Source organism: Oratosquilla oratoria, chromosome 2 (assembly GCF_046742065.1).
Source record: "Oratosquilla oratoria isolate Oo_2021 chromosome 2, ASM4674206v1, whole genome shotgun sequence".
Lineage (NCBI taxonomy): Eukaryota > Metazoa > Arthropoda > Malacostraca > Stomatopoda > Squillidae > Oratosquilla > Oratosquilla oratoria.
Window position 1 is genome coordinate 54,953,711 of NC_134778.1, and position 21,493 is coordinate 54,975,203.

Here is a 21,493-nt window from a genome sequence, read left to right on the forward strand (position 1 = left end):
CTTACCTGACTCCCCAAAGCTCCGTACTACTCCATCTATTGGCATATCTCCTACTCTAGTATTTAGATCCCCCAATACCATTATGTTTACATTTGTTCCAAAACTGTATACTCGTAACTCAGTCCAAAAATTATCTCTCAACTCTTTGCTTTCTTCACTACCAGGACTGTATGCACTTGTAAAAGTCCGTATCTCCTATCCCAGCATCACCTTTGCCCACATTGGCCATAAAGACACTTTTCATCACATCATCACACACCTATCTCATTGATTACCAGCAGAGTGAATAATAAGAGTTTTGGAAGGAATGTCATTGTAATAGTGTTGGGAGATCTCCATGCTAGAATAGGGGATGAACCAATAGATGGAGTTGTTGGGAAATTTGTAGTGCCAGGTAAAAATCTTAGTGGAGAGTTGATGGTGGAAATGTGTTTAGAAAGAGTTGATGATAACTAACTCAGTGTTTAAGAAGAAAGTCAAACATAAATACACTTAAGGGTAGTGGATGGAAAGGAGGTTGATAAGGTATTGATGGACAAGGTGATATCCAAAGGAAGGATAGGAAGAGTTCTGGATATCCATGTTCTTAGGGGAGAGAGTGGGAGAATGTCAGGTCATTTGTTGGTGGAAGGTAATGTGGGAATGTAGGATAGATGGAGAATGAGGAAAAAGGATATCCACTGCAGGGAATATGGCTGTCCCTCATCATACTTCGGCAAGTCAGTTTGAGGGATTGAGAAATGCCTGAGTGAACACAAAATTGACCATAGGGCACATAGAACATCTAACTCCTTGGTTTGTCACCTAGACCAATGTGGACACCTACCTGACTGAGGTGGAGTAGAAATTCTATGCGAGGGACTGGAGAAGAAGAGAAAAACGGTGGAAGCTGCACATATCACAAGGGAAAGCAACAACCACAGAGAAGAATTTACATTCCTTTCAAAAGCAGCAAGTGTCTTAATAATTAAGTTAGTCAAAGGGAGAACCTGATACATCCAACCATTCAGTGCTTGACAGGTTCCCTCTCTCTTTGAGTATAAAACCTGTGATCTGAATGTAATGCAGCAAGTTCTCTGAAGAAGACCAAGGTAATTGCAATGTTAGAGCAATCAATTTATTCCCAACCCATCTTCATTTACCCTTCCTCATCTAATACTCTCTCATACATATATATACCAAAGGCTTTTTCCCCCTTACAAGGGAGGTAGCAAAAAAGGAAAAGGCATAAAAATCATTCCCACCCACTCCATCTCTAATACACTCCACTCCCGTCCACCCTCCCTCTTATCTTGGCACCTCCTGGATGACGGGTCATCCCTGCATCTTGTCCATTGCCCTGGGTCAGAGGCAGTGTCACAAGACACAGCACATCCACAGCAAGGCCGCTTCATTAAATCGGCAACCCCCCCTCTCCGTCCCCTCATGCAGAAAAGGAGAAGACGGGAAGAAATCCCTTTGGGCTGCGTCAAATTTTTCTCACACATCCTACCTCACCCTCCATCCCCCATCCCCCACCCATTCCACCTCATACATCACAACATCATCCATATACAACCATTTTCCATTCACCCCTGTCTTCTGTCCTCTCCTGTCCTTCCTAAACAGACATTTCCCTCTTCCCCAAAGCCTCTTTCACCCCATCCATCCATCTCATCATAGGTCACCCCCTTATGCTCACTCCCTCCACATCTGTCTTCCATACCTCTTTTACTAGTCTTTCTTCACTCATTCTTTCCATATGTCCAAACCATCCCAATACTTTTTCATCCATTCTATCTCCCAACTCCCTTACCACCCGTTCTCCTCCTCACCTCCTAATACATCACTCTATTTAGCCTAGTAACCCCTATCATAGTTCTCAGACACCTCATCTCAATCACATTCAAACTCCTTCTCTCTTCCTCTCTTATGTTCCATGTTTCTACCCCATACAGTGCTATTGGCACAATCACTCCTTCATACAATCTCCTCTTAGCATCCATTCCCAAATGTCTATTCCTCATTACACTTTTTAAACCACCAAGGCATTTACTCGCTTCTTTAAGTCTACATTCTACCTCCACCTCCACTCCTCCCTTTCCTGCCACATTTGCACCCAAGTATCTAAAACTATCCACTTCCTCCAGTCGCTCTCCTCTCATTTATCTTAAATACTTTACATACATACATACAGACATATATATACCAAAGGCTTTTTTCCCCCTTATAAGGGAGGTAGCCAAAAAACAAAGGCATAAAAACCACTCCCACCCATTCCATCCCTAATACACTCCACTCCCCTCCATCCTCTTCCCTCCCTCTTATCTTGTCACCTCCTGGATGATGGGTCATCCCTGCATCTTGTCCCTGCACCCCCCACCCACTCCACCTCAAGCATCACAGCATCATCCATATATAATCATTCTCCATTCACCCCTGTCTTCTGTCCTCTCTTGTCCTTCCTCAACCAAGATTCCCCTCATTCCCAAAGCCCCCTTTTACCCCATCCATCCATCTCATCCTAGGTCGCCTCCTCATGTTCACTCCTTCCACATCTGCCTTCCACACCTCTTTTACTAATCTTTCTTCACTCATTCTTTCCATGTGTCCAAACCATCCCAATACTCTTTCATCCTTCCTATCTCCCAATTCCCTTTCCACCCCAGGTCTCCTCCTCGCTTCCTCATTTCTCACTCTCTCCAGCCTAGTAACCCCTATCATACTTCTCAGACACCTCATCTCAAATGCATTCAAACTTCTCTCTTCCTCTCTTATATTCCATGTTTCTGCCCATACAGTGCTGTTGGCACAATCACTCCTGCATACAATCTCCTCTTAGCATCCATTCCCAAATGTCTATTTCTCATTACACTTTTTAATCCTCCACTAACTTCTCTCAATCTACATTCTACCTCCACCTCCACTCCTCCCTTTCCTGCCACATTCACACCCAAGTATCTAAAACTATCTGCTTCGTCCAATCTCTCACCCTTAATATTCACTTCCAGTCTGCTGCCACCTTCACCCCTTGTACATCTCATCACCTTACTTTTACCCACATTTATCTTCAGCTTCCTTCTTTCACACACTCTCCCAAACTCTGTCACTAAGTTCCTCAATCCCTCCTCTGATCCTGTCACAAGTGCAGTGTCATCCACAAACAACAGCTGGCTCACCTCCCACTTTTCTCCATTTTCTTTAACCATCTCTAATCCCTGACCCACTACCCTTGCATTTACCTCTCCCACCACCCCATCCATGTATAAATTGAACAGCAAGGGCGATATAACACATCCCTGATGAAGTCCCACCTTTACTTCAAACCATTCACTCTCTCCATTTCTAATCCTGACACACGCTCTACTACTCTTGTAAAAATTCTTGACAGCTCCTAAGAGCTTTCCTCCTATCCTGTATATCTGCAATACTTCCCACAGTGCCTTCCTGTCTACCCTATCATAAGCCTTTTCCAAATCCATAAAAGCCCAAAAACATCCTTACATTTTCCTATAGCTTTCTCACATATCTGTCTTACCACAAAAATCTGATCTACGCAACCTCTACCTGTCCTAAACCCACACTGTTCCTCACCAATTACTCCCTCTGTTCCTCTCCTAATCCTCTCAATCAAGATCCTCCCATAAGCTTTCCCAACTACAATCAACAATCCAATCCCTCTGAAACTACTACACTCACACTTGTCCCCTTTTCCCTTGTAAAGTGGAACTATACAGGCACCCCTCCAGTCCTCTGGCACTCTACCCTCTCTTAAACAAACATTAAATAACCTCACCAGCCAGTCCACCATCACTGTACCTCCTTTTTTCAGACATTCTGCATGACATCCATCCAACCCAGGTGCCTTACCTGCTCTCATCATCTTAACAACTGCCTTCACTTCATCCTTCCTTATTTCTCCTCCATTTTCCTCACTCATCACAGTCATTTTCTTAGCACTTCCCACTGCAACTACTTTTCCCTCCCTATCCTCCTTCACATTTAGCAACTCCCTAAAATACTTTGCCAATCTTCTTCTGTCTTCTCTTCCATTCTCATCTCTTCATCTACACCTTTTACCTTATCTTCTTGAGTTGATTTGCCTCCTCTTCCTCTCTTAATTTCTTTCCAAAATATATTTTGATTACTTTAAAATTTTTCTGTCATACTCTTACCCCATATCACATCTGCTGTCCTCTTTGTCTTCTTTATCTTTTGCTTTACTTCCCTTTTCTTTTCTTTGTACCTCTCATATGACTCTGTCATCCTATTTTTGTAACCATATACATATACAGTATATATATATATGTATGTATATGTATATGTTATTTTTTATTTTTATTTTTTTTTAATCATCTCTTTGTACATGTACAGTGGTAATGAAAAGTTTGGGCACAAAATTACAGGTACCCAAACTTTTTGCTAAACTCAAAACACATGAAAAATACCCATTTCCAATCAAACTTTTCCCTATTTTTGAATGTAACCATCTGCACCATTATTTAGATAAGACAACATGCACCAAATCTGTTTAGTCGCTCCCTGGACCACGTGGTGTCAGTTTGTGAACATCTCTGATGTGAACTAGTCAATGTTTTTGTGGTGGTCTCTGTTTTCGTTCCTCAATATCTTCGTAATAGGAAGTGATAAAGAACTGGGAAGAGACGCAATTGTTGCTATTATAACTAGGGGTGTCCCAATCAATTGACATCGGCAAGAATTGGCACTCTTTTGGTGAATCAGCATCGGCATTGACAAGAATTGGCAATTTTTTAGAATGGGATTTGACATCGGCATCGGCAGTATTTTGCTGATGCCGATGCCATTTCCCACATTCCTGGGGTAAAATATTAGATAGTAGAGACAGAGTTAGGTTTAGGTTTTACTATTAAGTTAGGATTAAGAAATTGATTAATAAATTTTACACTGCACATGTGTTTTATTAAAACCATGCATTAAATGATTCAAGTTACTTGAAGTTAGTAGTTACTGTACATCAAAATCTACGAAAAAGGTAATTTTGACCTTTTTCAACCCATTAGAAAATAATACAATCATGTATTGATAATCATAAAGTGGTCAATCAATAAGCACTTCATTAAGTTGATTCAATCATTAGCATCCAACAGCTCAACAACTGGTGTGTATAAATCTACATAGATTATAATATAAGCAAGTAAAAATTATAGTTTAATTACTTTATATTAAAAACTGATATACAGTAATTATATGAAGTGGAATTGGCATTGGTATTGGCATCAGCAACTAAGAGTGAATGAGACTCATCATTGGTATCAGCATCGGCAATTAATGGTACCTTAAATAGGAATTGGCATTGGCATCAGCATCGGCAAAAATGGAATCAGCACACCCCTAATTATAACCCTCTATAAGGAGGGTTATAAGTGTAAAGATTAGCCATTCGTGTGGGAATTGGAGTGCAGCAAGTGCAAAAGTGGGCCAAGAAATTTTGAGGCAGAGGTTAAATGATCAGAATTACATCTTACAGACACATCCTGCAGCAGTGTAGGGTTTTCCTTCTGTTTTTAAGCTATGAGTGTTGTATCTTTGTCCAACTGCCTCCTAATAATCCTGTAAATATGATTTGATATCATCCTTTGCCGACCAGAGCAAGGCTTGGGGGTAGGAATGGCATCACCTCCTTATCCTTGAAATTTCTTGGTCCACCTTTGCATTTGCTGCACTCCACATCTTTGAAGAGGGACACAGAATTTCTTCAGATGGCTATATTGAGTTGCTGTCCACTGTTGTCAAGTGCTGGGTGGAGAGGGTGGCTGCAGTAAGACCATACGTGTGGCAACAGGACTCAGCTCCGTGTCACACCTTCGGGAAAACCTAGAAGTGGCTGTCTGAGGATTTCTACAACTTCACCAGTCCTAACATCTGGCCCCCCCAAACTGCCACAAACCCAAGTATGGGACAAAACACCACAAACCCAAATATGGGACAAAATGCCATAAAACCAAGCATGTGACATTTTGTCACAACCTGAAACTGGAGGCTCTCCCAAGAATATGACAACCTGTCATTACCTGAGCTACCAAGTAACCTCTCCCAGTTACTAAGTAACCTCTACCAGTTATCCAGTAACCTCCTCCAGTGAGGAACAAGTATGAACACAAACATATGAAATATCATCACATCATTCATTGGAACATTCTTACCCTAACCATAGAGAAAGAATATCCCAAACAACTGAAGAAGGGTTTTATACCTGAAATCTTGATCTAGTAATGATGACTACCTACAGTCAAGTCATAAACCTCCTTTCAAAGGACAAGTCCATAGTAAGACATACGGAAAATACTTGTGAGAAAATGATAAGTGCACAACCAGCCATCACTTTTAATGTGGTATGCATGAGAGAAAATGTCCTGCCCATATGTTCCAGCAATGAATATATATATATATATATATATATATATGTATGTATGTATTTAATAAACATGAAATTTTATTTACAGTGTAGACTGATGTTTTTCTTTTTATGTTTCAGGGAAAAAATCAGAGGAATTAATAGAGGTTGAGTTGCTTAAACTTTGTGAGATTACAAATGGTTATTAACTAAATGGATGATTATATTAGATATAAAATAATATTCATACTATTTATTTTACAGATTTCTAATCTAAAAACCCAAGAAAAGGATGACAGCAAAAAGCAAAAATTAAAGGACACTGTAGATAATGCAGCTGTTCATATTGTGGATAAAGTGAAAGACAGTCCAGTGCAGGTTGGTATTTTGGTTACAAGTGGGAGCTGTGAAAATATAGATCAGCTTTCATTAGAAGAATATATTTTTCTTTTGAAGATTGTGTGGCATTTTCCACTTTGTAAGGGTAGTGGAAGAGTCAAATCATGTCTTGATTCATCATGGGAGAAATATAAAGAAAGGGAAATCTCCATTCCATTCTCTCTATGGACCCCATGTAAACCTTTGTTGACAAAGATTGAAAGAATTGGTAAATATGTAGAAGGAAAGGGAAAAAGTCAACCACAAAAGATTAAATTAAGGACACAAATGGCAGTGGAAGGAATCTTAGCAAGAAAAGAAAATTAGCAAGTAAACACTAAAAATAAATGGATAAAAAGAGACATGAATGATGAGGAAAGAAAAAAATAAGACATTAATAAAACAAAGCTAAAAAAAAGAATGAGACAAGAACAGAGACTGAGAGAGTGTTAGATATGAGACTGAAAAAAATTGTATATTCAAGAAAAAAAAATCAGATAACAAGAAGGAGGGAATAACAAATTAAAATTGGCTTATACCAACATAGATTAATCTCAGGATTGAATGAACTAAACAGTTACCTCTCAGAAGCAAAACCAGATGTAATGGGAATTGTGGAGACAAAATTAAGGGATCCACTAGTACCAAATAGTATTGGTCATGGATTATATAATCACTGGCTTAGAAATAGGGAGGAGAAAAAAGGTGGAGTCATGTTCCTGATTAAGAAAAACTTAAATGTGATGAAAGTTACATATGGAGAGAACAGGGTAGAGATGATCTCAATAAGAATTGAAGATAGTGACATGAAAAGCAGAAACTTTGCAGTGATTTGTGTGCCCCCAAAAACAAGGTCATGGAAAGAGATTATTTCAAAATGTTAGAGGATATGAGAACTTCATTAAATGAGATACTGAAGGATGGAAATAAAGCAGTACTCATGGGAGACTTTAATTGCAAAGAGATGTGTTGGGAAGAGATGACAGTGAAAAGTGGAGATGATCATTGGGGAAATGTATTACTCGACATGACTTTAGAACATACATAATGGATAAAAGAAAACACTAGATTTAGAAATGATGAAGAACTGTTGAGACTAGTTTTATTATTTATGTCAGAACCTGAAATAGTAGACAAAATTGAATAAAGACACGAATTGCAAAGAGTGACCACATACTACTCAAGTTAGAACTAAAGGAGGAAATATATTTAAAAAGAAATGAGAAACACAGAAAGGGAAGACTGATGTATAGTAAAACGGACTTTGAGAAAATTATGAAATTTTTCCTTAAAGGGAAGTGGGGGAAAATTGTACAAGGAAGAAACACAAGTGGAAGAAAAATGGATGATTCTTATGAAAATCTACAAAGGAGTGGATAAATATGTCCCAAAGCAAAAACAGGAAAAGGTGTATATTAAGTGCTGGTTTAATAAAAGGTGCAGCAAAGCAAAAGACAGAAGAGATAAAGCTTGGAAAAGATGGAGAAAAGACAAAAAACCTAGAAAGTGACTAATATGTTAAAGGAACGAATATGTAAAAATATGCAGGGAAGAGAAAAGAAACAATGAAAAAGAGATAATAGAAAAATGTAAGGACCAGCCAACACTATTCTATGGATATGTAAATTGTAAACTAAAAAATAAATAGGAAATATTAAAACTATGCCAAGGGAATATGGAATACTCAGAAGATACAGAAAAGGTGGAAGTCATGACCAAACAATTCAAGTTGGTTTTCATTCGAGAAAAAAATGTAACATTGGGATGAAGGGAGAGAAGTGAAATCCCCCCCCCCCATGAGGGAAATAAGATTAACACGGAAAGAATGGATCAAATAATGAACCTAGATGTCAGGAACTTGCATGGCCTGGATGTAATAGCAAATTGGATATTAAAAGAAAGAAAAATACAAGAAGACTGGAAAAATGCTGATACATACCAATTTATAAAGGAGGAAATAAGGGAGACCCAACAAATTACAGACTGGTTTCCCTCTCAAGCACAGTAGCTAAAATTGTGAAAAAGTTATAAAAAGTAGATGTATAAAACATCTGTAGGAGAACAAGATCTTAAATCCAAGACAATTTGGATTTAGACAGGGAAGATCTTGTACGACAAATTTGATCTGTTTTTACTGAAGACTGCTAAACATAATACAAGAAAGGGATGGATGGGCTGATTGTGTGTTCCTAGGTCTACTAAAAAACTTTTGATAAAGTCCCTCACAAAAAACTATTAAGGAAACTGGAAACTATAGGAGGGATACAAGGAAAACTACTGAAATGGAGGACATTTTGCATAGAAGAAAAATGAGAATAGTGCTCAGAGGCAGGGCCCTCACATTGGGGTGGGGGTGGGGGGCATATGCCCTGGGGCGGCACATTTAAGGGGGCGGCAATTCTAGTTTGGACATGCTGCCCACAAGGCTAACAAAATAATTATAGTAAAAAAGAGGTCAAAGGAGCCCTGAATATTTTACTGTAATATATGAATTTTAAGTTAAAATCAACAGAATATGAGATATTTTTTCCTTATCTTTTCTGCAATAGGGACATTAAATACAAATTTTAAAGTCCGTTTAATTATTTTGCAAGCCAATATCTAAAACAGGCTGTAAGGGATGGTGGAGATGGGAAGTGGTCATGGGGGAGGGGGGCATCACTGAGAACTTTGCCCCGGGGTGGCACTTTGCCAGGGGGCGGCACTTTGCCGGGAGGCGGCACTTTGCCAGGGGGCGGCACTTTGCCGGGGGGGCGTGCTGGTGGGGGCGGCACTTAGGCATGTAAGGGCTCTGCTCAGAGGTAAGAGTTCTACTTGAGAGGAGGTAATTAGTAGAGTACCACAAGGATCAGTATTGGCTCCAATAATGTTTGTTATCTATGTGAATGACATGAATGAAGGTGTGGAATGTTACATGAACTTCTTTGCAGATGATGCAAAATTGTTAAAGAAAGTGAGTTCTGAAACAGGCTGTGACTCACTACAGAGAGATCTGAACAAGGTCTGGGAATGAAGTCAGAAGTGGTAAGTGGACTTCAACATAAAGAAATGTAGCATAATTGAATTGAAAAAGTAAAACGAGGATATCAGGACGATATAAAATTGGTGAAAAAGAAATAACGAAAATGGGATTTGAAAAAGACCTGGGAGTGATCATCACAAAAGATATGTCCCCTGACAAACATATAAACAAAATTGTCAGCAAAACCTATAACTTGCTAAGATCAATAAAAGTGACTTTTTCTTACTTGGATGAAGAAATGGTAAAGAAAATATTAGTCAAACTGATGAGGCCTAAATTGGAGTATGCAGTGACAAATGGTCACCCAATACTAAAAAGAATATAAAGAAAATTGAGAGAATCTAGAGAGCAACTACGAAGGTGGCCCCAACACTATAAAAAATGTCATATGAAGAGAGATTGTCAAAACTAAATATACTGACTCTGGAACAAAGAAGAGAAAGACGTAACTTGTTGACCATCTACAGAATTATGGGAGGTGTATAAGGCCTTGATAGAGACAACTTACTAAATTGGGATAAGAGAAACACGAGAGGACACGGAAAGAAACTCAAAAAGGACAGTTATAGAAGAGACAAAAAAGGCTTTCCCACAGACTGGTGGATACATGGAACAAACTAGATGAAACAATAGTGTGTGCAAAAACAAGAATTTAAGAGCAAATTAGATATGGAAAGATACAGAGATGGGACACCTCTTGCATAGCTCCCCTTCTTGTAAGAAACAACTTGGTAAATACAACTAGGTAAATACACATCATACCCATAATGGAAATGAATATATTTGGAATACAATAAATATATTATGCATTTGTCATTGCTTTTATATTTTTGTTTATTTTATGTTTACAATTGATAATTGACTATATGTATAGTCAGGCAGATGTTTCATTTCTACATAATTGTATAATGGTTTACAAACCTGGTGTGCATGCCAATTTTATTTCTTAAAAAATGAAATGATTGTTATTATTATTGTTATTATTATTTTTATTATTTTTATTTATTTATTTATTTATTTATTTTTTAGGTCCGGAGAAAAGAGAAGCACATGAGTGATGAAGAAGTATTTCATAATCTTCAAGCAATCTGTTCAGTAGAGAATCCTCTCACCTTATATGATCGGGAAAAGGAACTAGGAGCAGGGTAAGCATTAAATGTTCCAGTGTATGCATATTGTGATGACCTTTTATCTTGAATACTATTAATTCAAGACATTATTGATTAATAGATGAATATCTGATATATTTCCTTTGTTAGATTACCCATAGGGTAAATCAGATTATCTTGTCAGAACTGAAACATCTGTTCAGGACTTCCTTAGCTTGAAAGGGTTTTAAGAATTTATTAGAACTACAATATGTGATGTTTTTATAAATATTGTGAGAATTGTGATATATTTACTTTAGGCTGTTATTAGATGTTCAGCTAAACTACTGGCACTTTAACTTAGCTCATTGGTTTTACATAATGAGGTTTTTGAATTCATTATTATTGATGATTAGATCCTTGAATGAAAACAGATTAAATAGGCAATTCATTTTAATGGCTTGATTGTTTATATTTTACAAACTTTTTAGAGCCTCAGGGACAGTATTTATTGCCTATGAAAAAGCTACTCGACGCAAAGTGGCAATAAAAGACATGGATCTTGCAAAACAACCCAAGAAAGAATTGATACTGAATGAATTAAAAGTGATGAAGGAGCTGCAGCACCCCAACCTTGTAAACTTCCTCGATGCCTTTCTCGTCAACAATCATTTATGGGTATGCTTGAATATATTTTGTATTTTTTTTTGTGAGTAGAACTTTTGTATTTTTTTTTTATCAACTGGAAGAAAGAGGTACACAGTGTAATTTATATACATTTGGAAATTAATTTCTATGTCATGGATTTGCTTTCATTAAGGACTAAAAAACAGTACCTGTATGTTATAGTCCTGCAAAATTGACCATAGAGAAAATCATCACCCTATTGCCAGTCTTCAAAACCCATGCCTCCATCTGGAAGTGCAAGGCTAACACTTGGTCAATAGTCTGGACCCAAGATTGTCAACTTCAACTATATTTCCCTCACTTTGTCAACATGCGAAGAACTAACCACTGGCAACTTCTTCTGTCCTACTACTACAGTAAACTGATGACATAAAAACAGTCACACTAATACAGCATAAATGACAGTGGTTCTTTCAAGTGGAGTCTATGGAAGGGCCTAGGGACTATTACCTACTGCTGTACAAGTACAGCTGGGTATCCAGTCAGTAAAACTCAAGGCAACAATTACCTTATTTGCTGGTGCATATGATGCACCTTTATTTCACAAGATATTGAATAAAAGTGTATTTTGAGGAAGGTATGTTGTTTAATAGATTTATTGAAATATCATAAAGAAAAGGGTTTTGTAAAGGAAAAAATAATTTTGCATATTGCCTTTTTAACAACAACAGTTACATATGTTAGCAGTGATTGATACTGATGGTGGTACTGATTATGCATGTTTTGTTTACAAAATTATAATTTGCCTGGTAAAAGTAAGGTGATGAGATGTACAAGGGGTGAAAGTGGCAGCAGACTGGAAGTGAGCATTAAGGGAGAGTGACTGGAGGAAGTGGATAGTTTTAGATACTTGGGTGCAAATGTGGCAGGAAAGGGTGGAGTGGAGTTGGAGGTAGAATGTAGATTGAGAGAAGCGAGTAAATGCCTTGGTGGATTAAAAAGTGTAATGAAGAATAGACATCTGGGAATGGATGCTAAGAGGAGATTGTATGAAGGAGTGATTGTGCCAACAGCACTGTATGGGGTAGAAACATGGAACATAAGAAAGGAAGAGAGAAGGAGTTTGAATGTGTTTGAGATGAGGTGTCTGAGAAGTATGATGGAGGTTACTAGTCTGGATAGAGTGAGAAATGAGGAGGTAAGGAGGAGAACAGGGGTGGTAAGGGAGTTGGGAGATAGGGTGGATGAAAGAGTATTGGGATGGTTTGGACACATGGAAAGAATGAGTGAAGAAAGACTAGTAAAAGAGGTATGGAAGGCAGATGTGGAGGAGTGAGCATGAGGGGGTGACCTAGGATGAGATGGATGGATGGAGTGAAAGGGGCTTTTGGGAAGAGGGGGATGTCTGTTTAGGAAGGATGGGAGAGGACAGAAGACAGGGGAGAATGGAGAATGGTTGTATATGGATGATGCTATGATGCATGAGGTGGAATGGGGGGTTAGGGAGTATGTGTGGGAAAAATTTGACACAGCCCAAAGGGATTTCTCCCTGTCTTCTTTTCTGCATGGGGGGACGGAGAGGGTGGGTCGCCAATTAATGAAAGTGGCCTTGCTGTGGATGTGCTGTGTCTTGCGACACTGCCTCTGACCCAGGGCAGTGGACAAGGTGCAGGGATGACCTGTCATCCAGGAGGTGCTAAAATAAGAGGGAGGGTGGAGGAGGGTGGAGTGTATTTAGGGATGGAATGGGTGTGAATGGTTTTATGCCTTTTTCTTTTTGGCTACCTCCCTTGTAAGGGGGAAAAAGCCTTGATATATGTATGTTAAAGATACATATATAAGATAGAATAGATTAATAAATAATTGACCACATTACCATGCAGTTTCCAGTGAGAAAACCCTGTTGCAGCAAGCTGCTTGGTTTTTTAGCGCAATGTTGGATTGCCTCCTTGCCTGTCCAAGACTGCTGGGAACCAATGCAGCAAGCCTTTGGTGGGCCCTGGGAATTGAACTCATAATCACCTGCTCATGAGTTCAAGATGGTATCCACTGGGCTACCATGCAGCCCTATAAATAAAGAAATACATAGATACAAATATACATACATACATATATATATATATATATATATATGAAATATGTATGACGGAATGAGGGGAAAGGGTGATGAGGTAAACGCCAAAAAACCGTTGGAGTTTATTACTAACGTTTCGTCCTTAAAGGACTTCCTCAGAGTATACACCAAGAAAATATTTACAGCTTATATACTTCATTTCTTTCCCCATTCCTCCCCTATCTCTGTCCTTCCTTTGTTCCGCTTTACCTCGAACAAAATCGCTGGTCAACTTAGATAATTTAATAAATCCCTCCCTATGGTTATTACATGGTTTTGAAGCGATGTACGCTGCTTCTATTATTTTTCTTTCTTGCTTTCTTAGCCCTTTGTGAAGTACCTCTGTATTTTCTCAGTCAGGAAGGTGGCCAAATTTGTCTATATGAACAATAGGGAGGGATTTATTAAATTATCTAAGTTGACCAGCGACTTTGTTCGAGGTGAAGCGGATCGAAGGAAGGACGGAGATAGGGGAGGAACGGGGTAAGAAATGAAGTATATAAGCTGTAAATATTTTCTTAGTGTATACTCTGAGGAAGTCCTTTAAGGACGAAACGTTAGTAATAAACTCCAATGGTTTTTTGGCGTTTACCTCATCACCCTTTCCACTCATATATATATATATATATATATATATATATATATATATACATATACATACACAGACACACACATATATATACATACACACACACATATATACACCAAGGGGTTTTTCCCACTTACAAGGGAGGTAGCCAAAGGCATAAATCTACTCCCACCCATTTTGTCCCCACATACTCCACTCCCATTCACCCCCCCACCCTCTCTCCTATCTCAGCTACTCCTGGATGACAGGTCATCCCTGCATCTCACCCACTGCCCTGGGTCAGAAGCAATGTAGCAAGACACAACACATCCACAGCAAGGCCGCTTCATTTAATCGGTGACCCTCCCCCTCTCCATCCCCTCATGAAGAAAATGAGAAGTAGGGGGAAATCCCTTTGCACCAAGTCTGAACATCATTCTGATGAATTGATTAAAAAAACAAAAAAGGCTTAAACTGTGTTGAATATACATACATGTACTAAAAGCTTTTTTCCCCCTTATAAGGGAGGTAGCCAATAAACAAAGGCATAAAAACCACTCCCACCCATTCCATCCCTATCACACTCCACTCCCCTCCACCTTCTTCCCTCCCTCTTATCTTGGCACCTCCTGGATGACAGGTCATCCCTGCATCTTGTCCACTGCTCTGGGTCAGAAACAGTGTTGCAAGACACAGGACATTCACAGCAAGGCCGCTTCATTAAATTGGCGACCCCCCTCTCCATCCCCTCATGCTGAAAAGGAGAAGACTGGGGGAAATCCTTTCAGGCTGTGTCAAATTTTTCTCACACATACTCCCTCACCCCCCATCCCCCACCCACTCAAATATGGTGTCATTTATTTTTATTTACTGTAGTTGCTGACCTATTGGATGCACCCACATGTTGGATGTGCACAGATTTTGGAATGAAATATTTAGGAAAAAATTTCCACATATCACAATGAGAAAAACAAAACAAAACATACATACATATATATATATATATATATATATATATAAATATATATATATATATATTTATATATATATATATATTCATACATATATATGTATATATATATATATACATATATATATATATATATATATATAGAAAACCTTGCCATTATGTGATATTCTCAGCAACCATGAAGAAACATTTATTTGGACAAATGATACTATTGGTATTTTTTTCAATAGAAATGAGGTTAGGTATTATTACCAGGACATTTTTGGGAAAAGAAGAATTTCAGTAAATTTTTCTTTTTTGGTTGTTGGTGGCCTAAAATACTGTTGTGTTGCCCTATTGCCATGCTCCTTTTTAAGAGATCTGTAGTTTGTCTTTGTGCACCTCAGGTTGTTATGGAACTCCTAGATGGAGGAGCGCTCACCAATGTAGTAACAGAAACTGTCATGAAAGAAGAGCAGATTGCAGCTGTCTGTAAGGAAACGCTTCATGGGATTGACTACCTTCATGACAATGTAAGTAATTGTCTTGTATGCTCTTGAAGACTAACTAAATCTTTAAGATATTGCATGTACTGAGTGGTTATAAGTTTAGAATATATTTACTGGGTGTGGATTATGTGATTAAGGATATCCTTGTGGCATCCAGTTCCTTTGTTTTGTTCATAGTTATTAATGTTATGTGCTCAAGATATGAATTGTGTCTTTTAGCAGTTGTTTCTCTAATATGTCAAAACTTGTAAACTAAAATTGTTTTATGGTGGTCCTATGGACCCAAACAATTTTGTATACTGTTTTGGGAGGACTGTATAGCAGACCAAAGGGGAAACAGTAGAACAAGTGTTCTTAAAGTAGATCCTCTATACCCCCATGGGGGTATTTCTACGTCTATTACATTTCTCTCTCCATTACATTCTATGTTTCTGGTCCATACAGTATCATATGCACAATCACCACTTCATATAGTCTTCTCTTTGCCTCTATCCCCAGATAGTGATTTTTCAAGACTTTTCATTCCTGCAAGAGATTTATTTGCTTCCCTCAGTGTACCGTTTACTTTCACCCCCACTCCACTATTCCGTACCACACATGACCCTAGATACTTAAAGCTCTCCTCCTAATCTAGTCACTCTCCTTTAAGACTAACCTCCATCTCATTGCCACCCTCACCCTTTCTACATCTCATTACTTTTAAATTTTTCCTTTCACATACCTTCCCAAACTCTGTCACTAACTGCCTTAGACCTTCCTTACCCCTCACTACCTACCACACTTCTTTCAGCTTATGGTATTCTGTCTCTTTTTCCTTCTTACTAAATTAATTTATTTTCAGCATGCCTCTACTTCACACATTAAAGTAAAAGAAGAAAATGAAAGAGAGAAAACAAAGAAAACAAAATCCAACTGAACAAACAAAAGAATCACTACAACTATTAAAGACATCACAAAACTGATAAACAACAAAAAGAAAACTGGGAAAACAAATGGCTATAATTCATGTGAAAACAACAAACAGATTTGAAGAACTATAAAAGACCATTGAAGCCTTAATGTTGAACCCACCCCTCACCCATGAAGCAGTTGTAGCAACCCAAAGAAAAATACAATCATCAAAACAACAATACAGGATAATTACAAACACTTTGATAACCCTACATTGCTCAGACATTGCATCTGTACTATCCACCATATCCAAGCCGATGAAAAGACTAGTTACATAAAGAATTGCAACCAAACTACCCAACTCCCATAACCAACATGGATCCAGAGAGGCCACTCGATTAACACTCTGCTCACAAATATCTCCAACAAGTGCTGGAAAGTTTAAAATGAAAGCTCCTGCAAAAAGAGCAGTCATGAAAACTTGTCATAAACAAGGCATTTGACAAGGTCACGAGACACGTACTACCAATAAAAGATAATAGAGACTGATATTTACAATAATGATAAGAAATAGCTAACTAAAACTTCTTTGCATGGAGGCAGTGCAGAATAATCCAAAACAATCAAATTTTGGGGACAAAAAGACTACAATGGTGTACCCCAAGGACCAATATTCTAACCAGTGTTATTCAACCACTTCATAAGTAACCTCTGCAGTGATAATGGACATGTCCAACACTACAGCCCCATAACTACAGTTCATGATAACAACAATGGGTTTCTTGATGTTTTGTTTATGCCTAATTAGCTAAATTACAGACTATTAAAGTGGTATATTGACACACAATATTTGCTCTACAGGATGTGATTCATCGAGATATAAAGTCTGACAATGTGTTGCTTAGTTTGGATGGCTCAGTGAAAGTGACTGACTTTGGCTTCTGTGCAAATATAGTTGGCGATGAAAAGCGGCAGACAATGGTAGGCACTCCATACTGGATGGCCCCAGAGGTAAGTTACCTTTCTTTAGATAATGTGAAGTATATAGATTTATGAGCTTTTCAGAGAAGCATGTAGGATAGGGATTTTATATAAATTTTGATGTTTTAGATAGTTTAAGACATGATATGATAATAATACTACTACTAACTACTGTAAGATTATGATAATGAAAATGGTGTTAATAATGATAAAAATTATACTGGATGCTAACTGGCTGAGCGGGTTAGAGCATTGCTACTTGTGTCTGAGGTAATGGTAGTTTGAATTCTAATGCCAGCAAGTTGGACCAAGGGGTATGGTTAGTCAAAGTCCATGCAACAGAGTCCTTTGTAAGGGGTACCATTCTAGCCTCCTGATAGGGGGAGTTTTGCAATGTTAAACTGAATCATCAATAAAAAAAATGATAATGAATAAATCAATAAATCAATAAATAAATAGATAAAAAAATAAAATAAAAAACTAGAAAATAAAATATAAATAAATAAATAATGCATGTACATATGTAAACCAAAAGGCACTTTCTTCTTAAGCAGGGTGGCCAAATCAAAGCATACATCCACCATTCATCCCACATCATTTGGGAACAGGGGTGGACTGGCCAGTAGGGCATTTGGGCAATGCCTGGTGGGCTGGTTCCTTTGTGCCCAAGTGGGCTGGTACATTGGCCAGCTCTGCTTGGTAAAAAGCTTTATTTATCTATTCTTCAATAGCTTAATTATTATGGATATTATCTAAAATAGTCAATTAGGTCCCTACATAGGCCTCAAAATACCCCTAAAAGTGCTTAACTTGCTTCGTTCGCCACTCACCCCTCTCATGGGGCTGCTCTGAATGAAAAGTGCCTGGGCCGCTTTAACATCCCAGTTTGCCCCTGTTTGGGAGCATACATTTGGAAGCATGTTGCTTCACTCAAATTGGACAAAGAAACTGTGTGCAAACACTATTCAAGATTTTAAGAAAAAACTTGATGCTGAGAGATACAAAGACGGGTCATCATGAGCATAGCTCCCTTCCCATATAATAAAACTAGGTAAATACAGCTAGGTAAATATATGCCATCACCTGTCCCTATGGTCTCTCCTAGCAAGCTCCCACTCCAAACAACTCATGAGAGGATCGATTAACTTGTTCCATCCATGATTTCTGTGGGTATTCCCTTTGTATCCTCTGTTGAGGATTGTGTCCTATTGGAGACAACCCTGTGAATAGGATCAAGCATCAAGGAAATATGCCACATTCTCAGGTAGCTGGATTTGACTTTCACAAATTATGCTGGTCACAGGCCTAGACTGAGTCTCACAGCAAATTATATTTCAGGAGGTGCCAAGATAAGAGGGAGGGAAGGGGGTAGAGGGGAGTGGAGTATGTAGGGGATGGAATGGGTGGGAGTGGTTTCTATGCCTTTGTCTTTTGGCTACTTTCTGTATAAGTGGGGAAAGAGCCTTTGGTATATGTATGTATGTATGTACCCTTCACTACTCGGTGACTGGACATGAATGAAATAACTAGGTAATAAAGAGCAAAGTTGGGAATCCCAGTATGGAATTATTCTTTTTTTTTTTCCAGGTGGTGAATAGAAAGCAGTATGGCAAGAAGGTAGATATCTGGTCTTTGGGTATCATGGCCATTGAAATGATAGAAGGATCTCCTCCTTACTTGAACGAAACACCCCTGCGAGCACTCTACCTTATTGCATCTACTGGAAAACCTAACGTTAGCACATGGAATACACTCTCACCTGATTTTCAAGTATGTATTAAGTTAAATTTTTTCTCAGTTTGAGATTGTTGGATTTACCTGTTTGTTTATCATTTAACTATACCTATGTATTAGTTATTTTATTTATTATTATTTATCATTATTATTTGTTTATCATTTAACTATACCTATGTATTAGTTATTTTATTTATTATTATTTATATTATTATAATTTTTATTTTATTTGATCTATTTTTTTTTTTTATCATTTATATATATATTTTTTCACAACAGACCTAGTTATGGACCAAAAGGTCTCCTGTTGCCATGCTCTGCCTTTGTAATCCTTTGTAATCCTTTGGATAAGACCTATGCTCATTGAGTCCTTTGTCTGTATCAAACAGCTTTAAATTCATTTATCTTGTCTGTCTGGATTGACTCCTAATGTATTCATCAATTTAATGCATCTATACAAAAAACTATATTTCATTTTTTCTTTATTATTATGTGCTGTGTCTTGCTACATTGCTTCTGACCCAGGGCAGTGGGCGAGATGCAGGGATGACGAGTCATCCAGGAGGAGCCAAGGAAAGAGGGAGGGAGGGAGGGGTGAATGGGAATGGAGTATGTGAGGATGAAATGGGTGGAAATGGATTTATGCCTTTGACTTTGGCTACCTCCCTTGTAAGGAGGAAAAAGCTGTTGGTATATGTATGTATTATTATTATTTTAATTATGCTCACTGGCTGAGCAGGTTAGAGGTAGATGGAGTGAATTTGAGGAGAAGACCAAAATATCGCCAGCCTCATAAAGAAAGTGCCTAAGTCATTTGTCCAACTTTTCAGGAAATTGAAAAAATAAAAATAGTTTTTCTATTTTATAAATGTACGTAATGTTCCTCCTAACGTAGTTTCTACCTACTCAGACACTAAATAAAACATTGGGAATTGTACCACAAGAAGCAATGAAAAATTGATTTAGAAAAAAAAAAAAAAAAAAATCCAGAAATTGATGAAAAATGACTTAGGCAGTTTCTTTACAAGGGTGATGATATGATGGATAGATGGGGTGAAAGGGGCTTTAAGCAAGAGGGTCTGTTGAGCAGGGAATATGTGTGAGTAGAGGATGGTTGCATATGGATGATATTTTGACGCAGCCTGAAGGGTTTTCTCTCAGTCTTTTCAATTTTTTGCACGAGTGGATGAGTAGGGAAGTTTGCCAAGTAAATGAAGTGGCCTTGCTGTGTTGTACTGCTTAATTTCTGACACGGGCAGTGGGCAGGAGACAGTAATAGCTCTTCGTCCATGAAGAGCTAAAATGAGAGGGAAACAATAGGGTTACAATGTTTTTCCCTTATAAGGGGAAAGAGGTCCTTGATGTGTATATAGATGGAGACTGAGTGCCAGCATGTTAAAGGTGTACCTCCAAATGGAAATGAGGTTGTTGTTGAGCTTTGAAGGCAGGTATTGGATAAGGTGTTCTCTACATCCATTTGTAGGATCACCACATGAATTTAGAAAGTAGTTATACTACAAATACAGTACTATTTTTTATAGCAGTACATAGATACATATAGCAAGGGAGATAGCTAAAAAATAAAGGCATAAAATCCACTCCCACCCATTCCATCCCTACATACTCTACTCCCATCCACCCTCCTCCTTCCTTCTTATCTTGGCTCCTCCTGGATGATGGATCATCCCTGTATCTCACCCACTGCTCTGGGTCAGAAGCAGTGTTGCAAGATACAGCACATCCACAGCAAGGCCACTTCATTAAATTGGTGTCCTCCCCTCTCCGTCCCCTCATGCAGAAATGGAGAAGACAGGCTGCATCAATTTATTTTTCACAAATGCTTCCTCACCCCCACCCACTCCCCCTCATGCATCACAGCATCATCCATACACAACCATTCTCCATTCACCCCTATCTTCTGTCTTCTCCCATCCTTCCACAACAGACATTCCCCTCTTTCCTAGTACCCATTTTACCCCATCCATCCATCTCATCCTTGGTCGCCCCCTCATGTTCACTTCTTCCACCTCTGTCTTCCACACCTCTTTTACTAATCTTTCTTCACTCATTCTTTCCATGTGTTCAAACCATTCCAATACTCTTTCATCAACCTTATCTCCCAACTCCCTTTCCACCCCATTCTCCCATGCACCTACTCATTTCTCACTCTCTCCAGCCTAGTAACCCCTATCATACTTCTCAGACACATTCAAACTCCTCCTCTCTTCCTCTCTTATGTTCCATGTTTCTGCCACATGGTACAATCTTCATACAATCT

The 21,493-nt window shown here is 38.4% G+C and overlaps 1 protein-coding gene across 2 annotated transcripts in view; it reads left to right on the plus strand.

Annotated features, from left to right (window-relative positions):
• Pak3 (p21 (RAC1) activated kinase 3) overlaps positions 1–21,493 on the plus strand; it is a 43,009-nt gene that overhangs the window by 16,401 nt on the left and 5,115 nt on the right. For both annotated transcript variants that reach the window (XM_076208409.1, XM_076208420.1), the window contains exons 4-10: positions 6,497–6,522; positions 6,620–6,733; positions 10,785–10,900; positions 11,335–11,521; positions 15,508–15,633; positions 17,362–17,511; positions 19,069–19,251. In XM_076208409.1, coding sequence (XP_076064524.1) covers positions 6,497–6,522; positions 6,620–6,733; positions 10,785–10,900; positions 11,335–11,521; positions 15,508–15,633; positions 17,362–17,511; positions 19,069–19,251 — 902 coding nt within the window. The remainder of the gene's footprint in view (positions 1–6,496; positions 6,523–6,619; positions 6,734–10,784; positions 10,901–11,334; positions 11,522–15,507; positions 15,634–17,361; positions 17,512–19,068; positions 19,252–21,493) is intronic.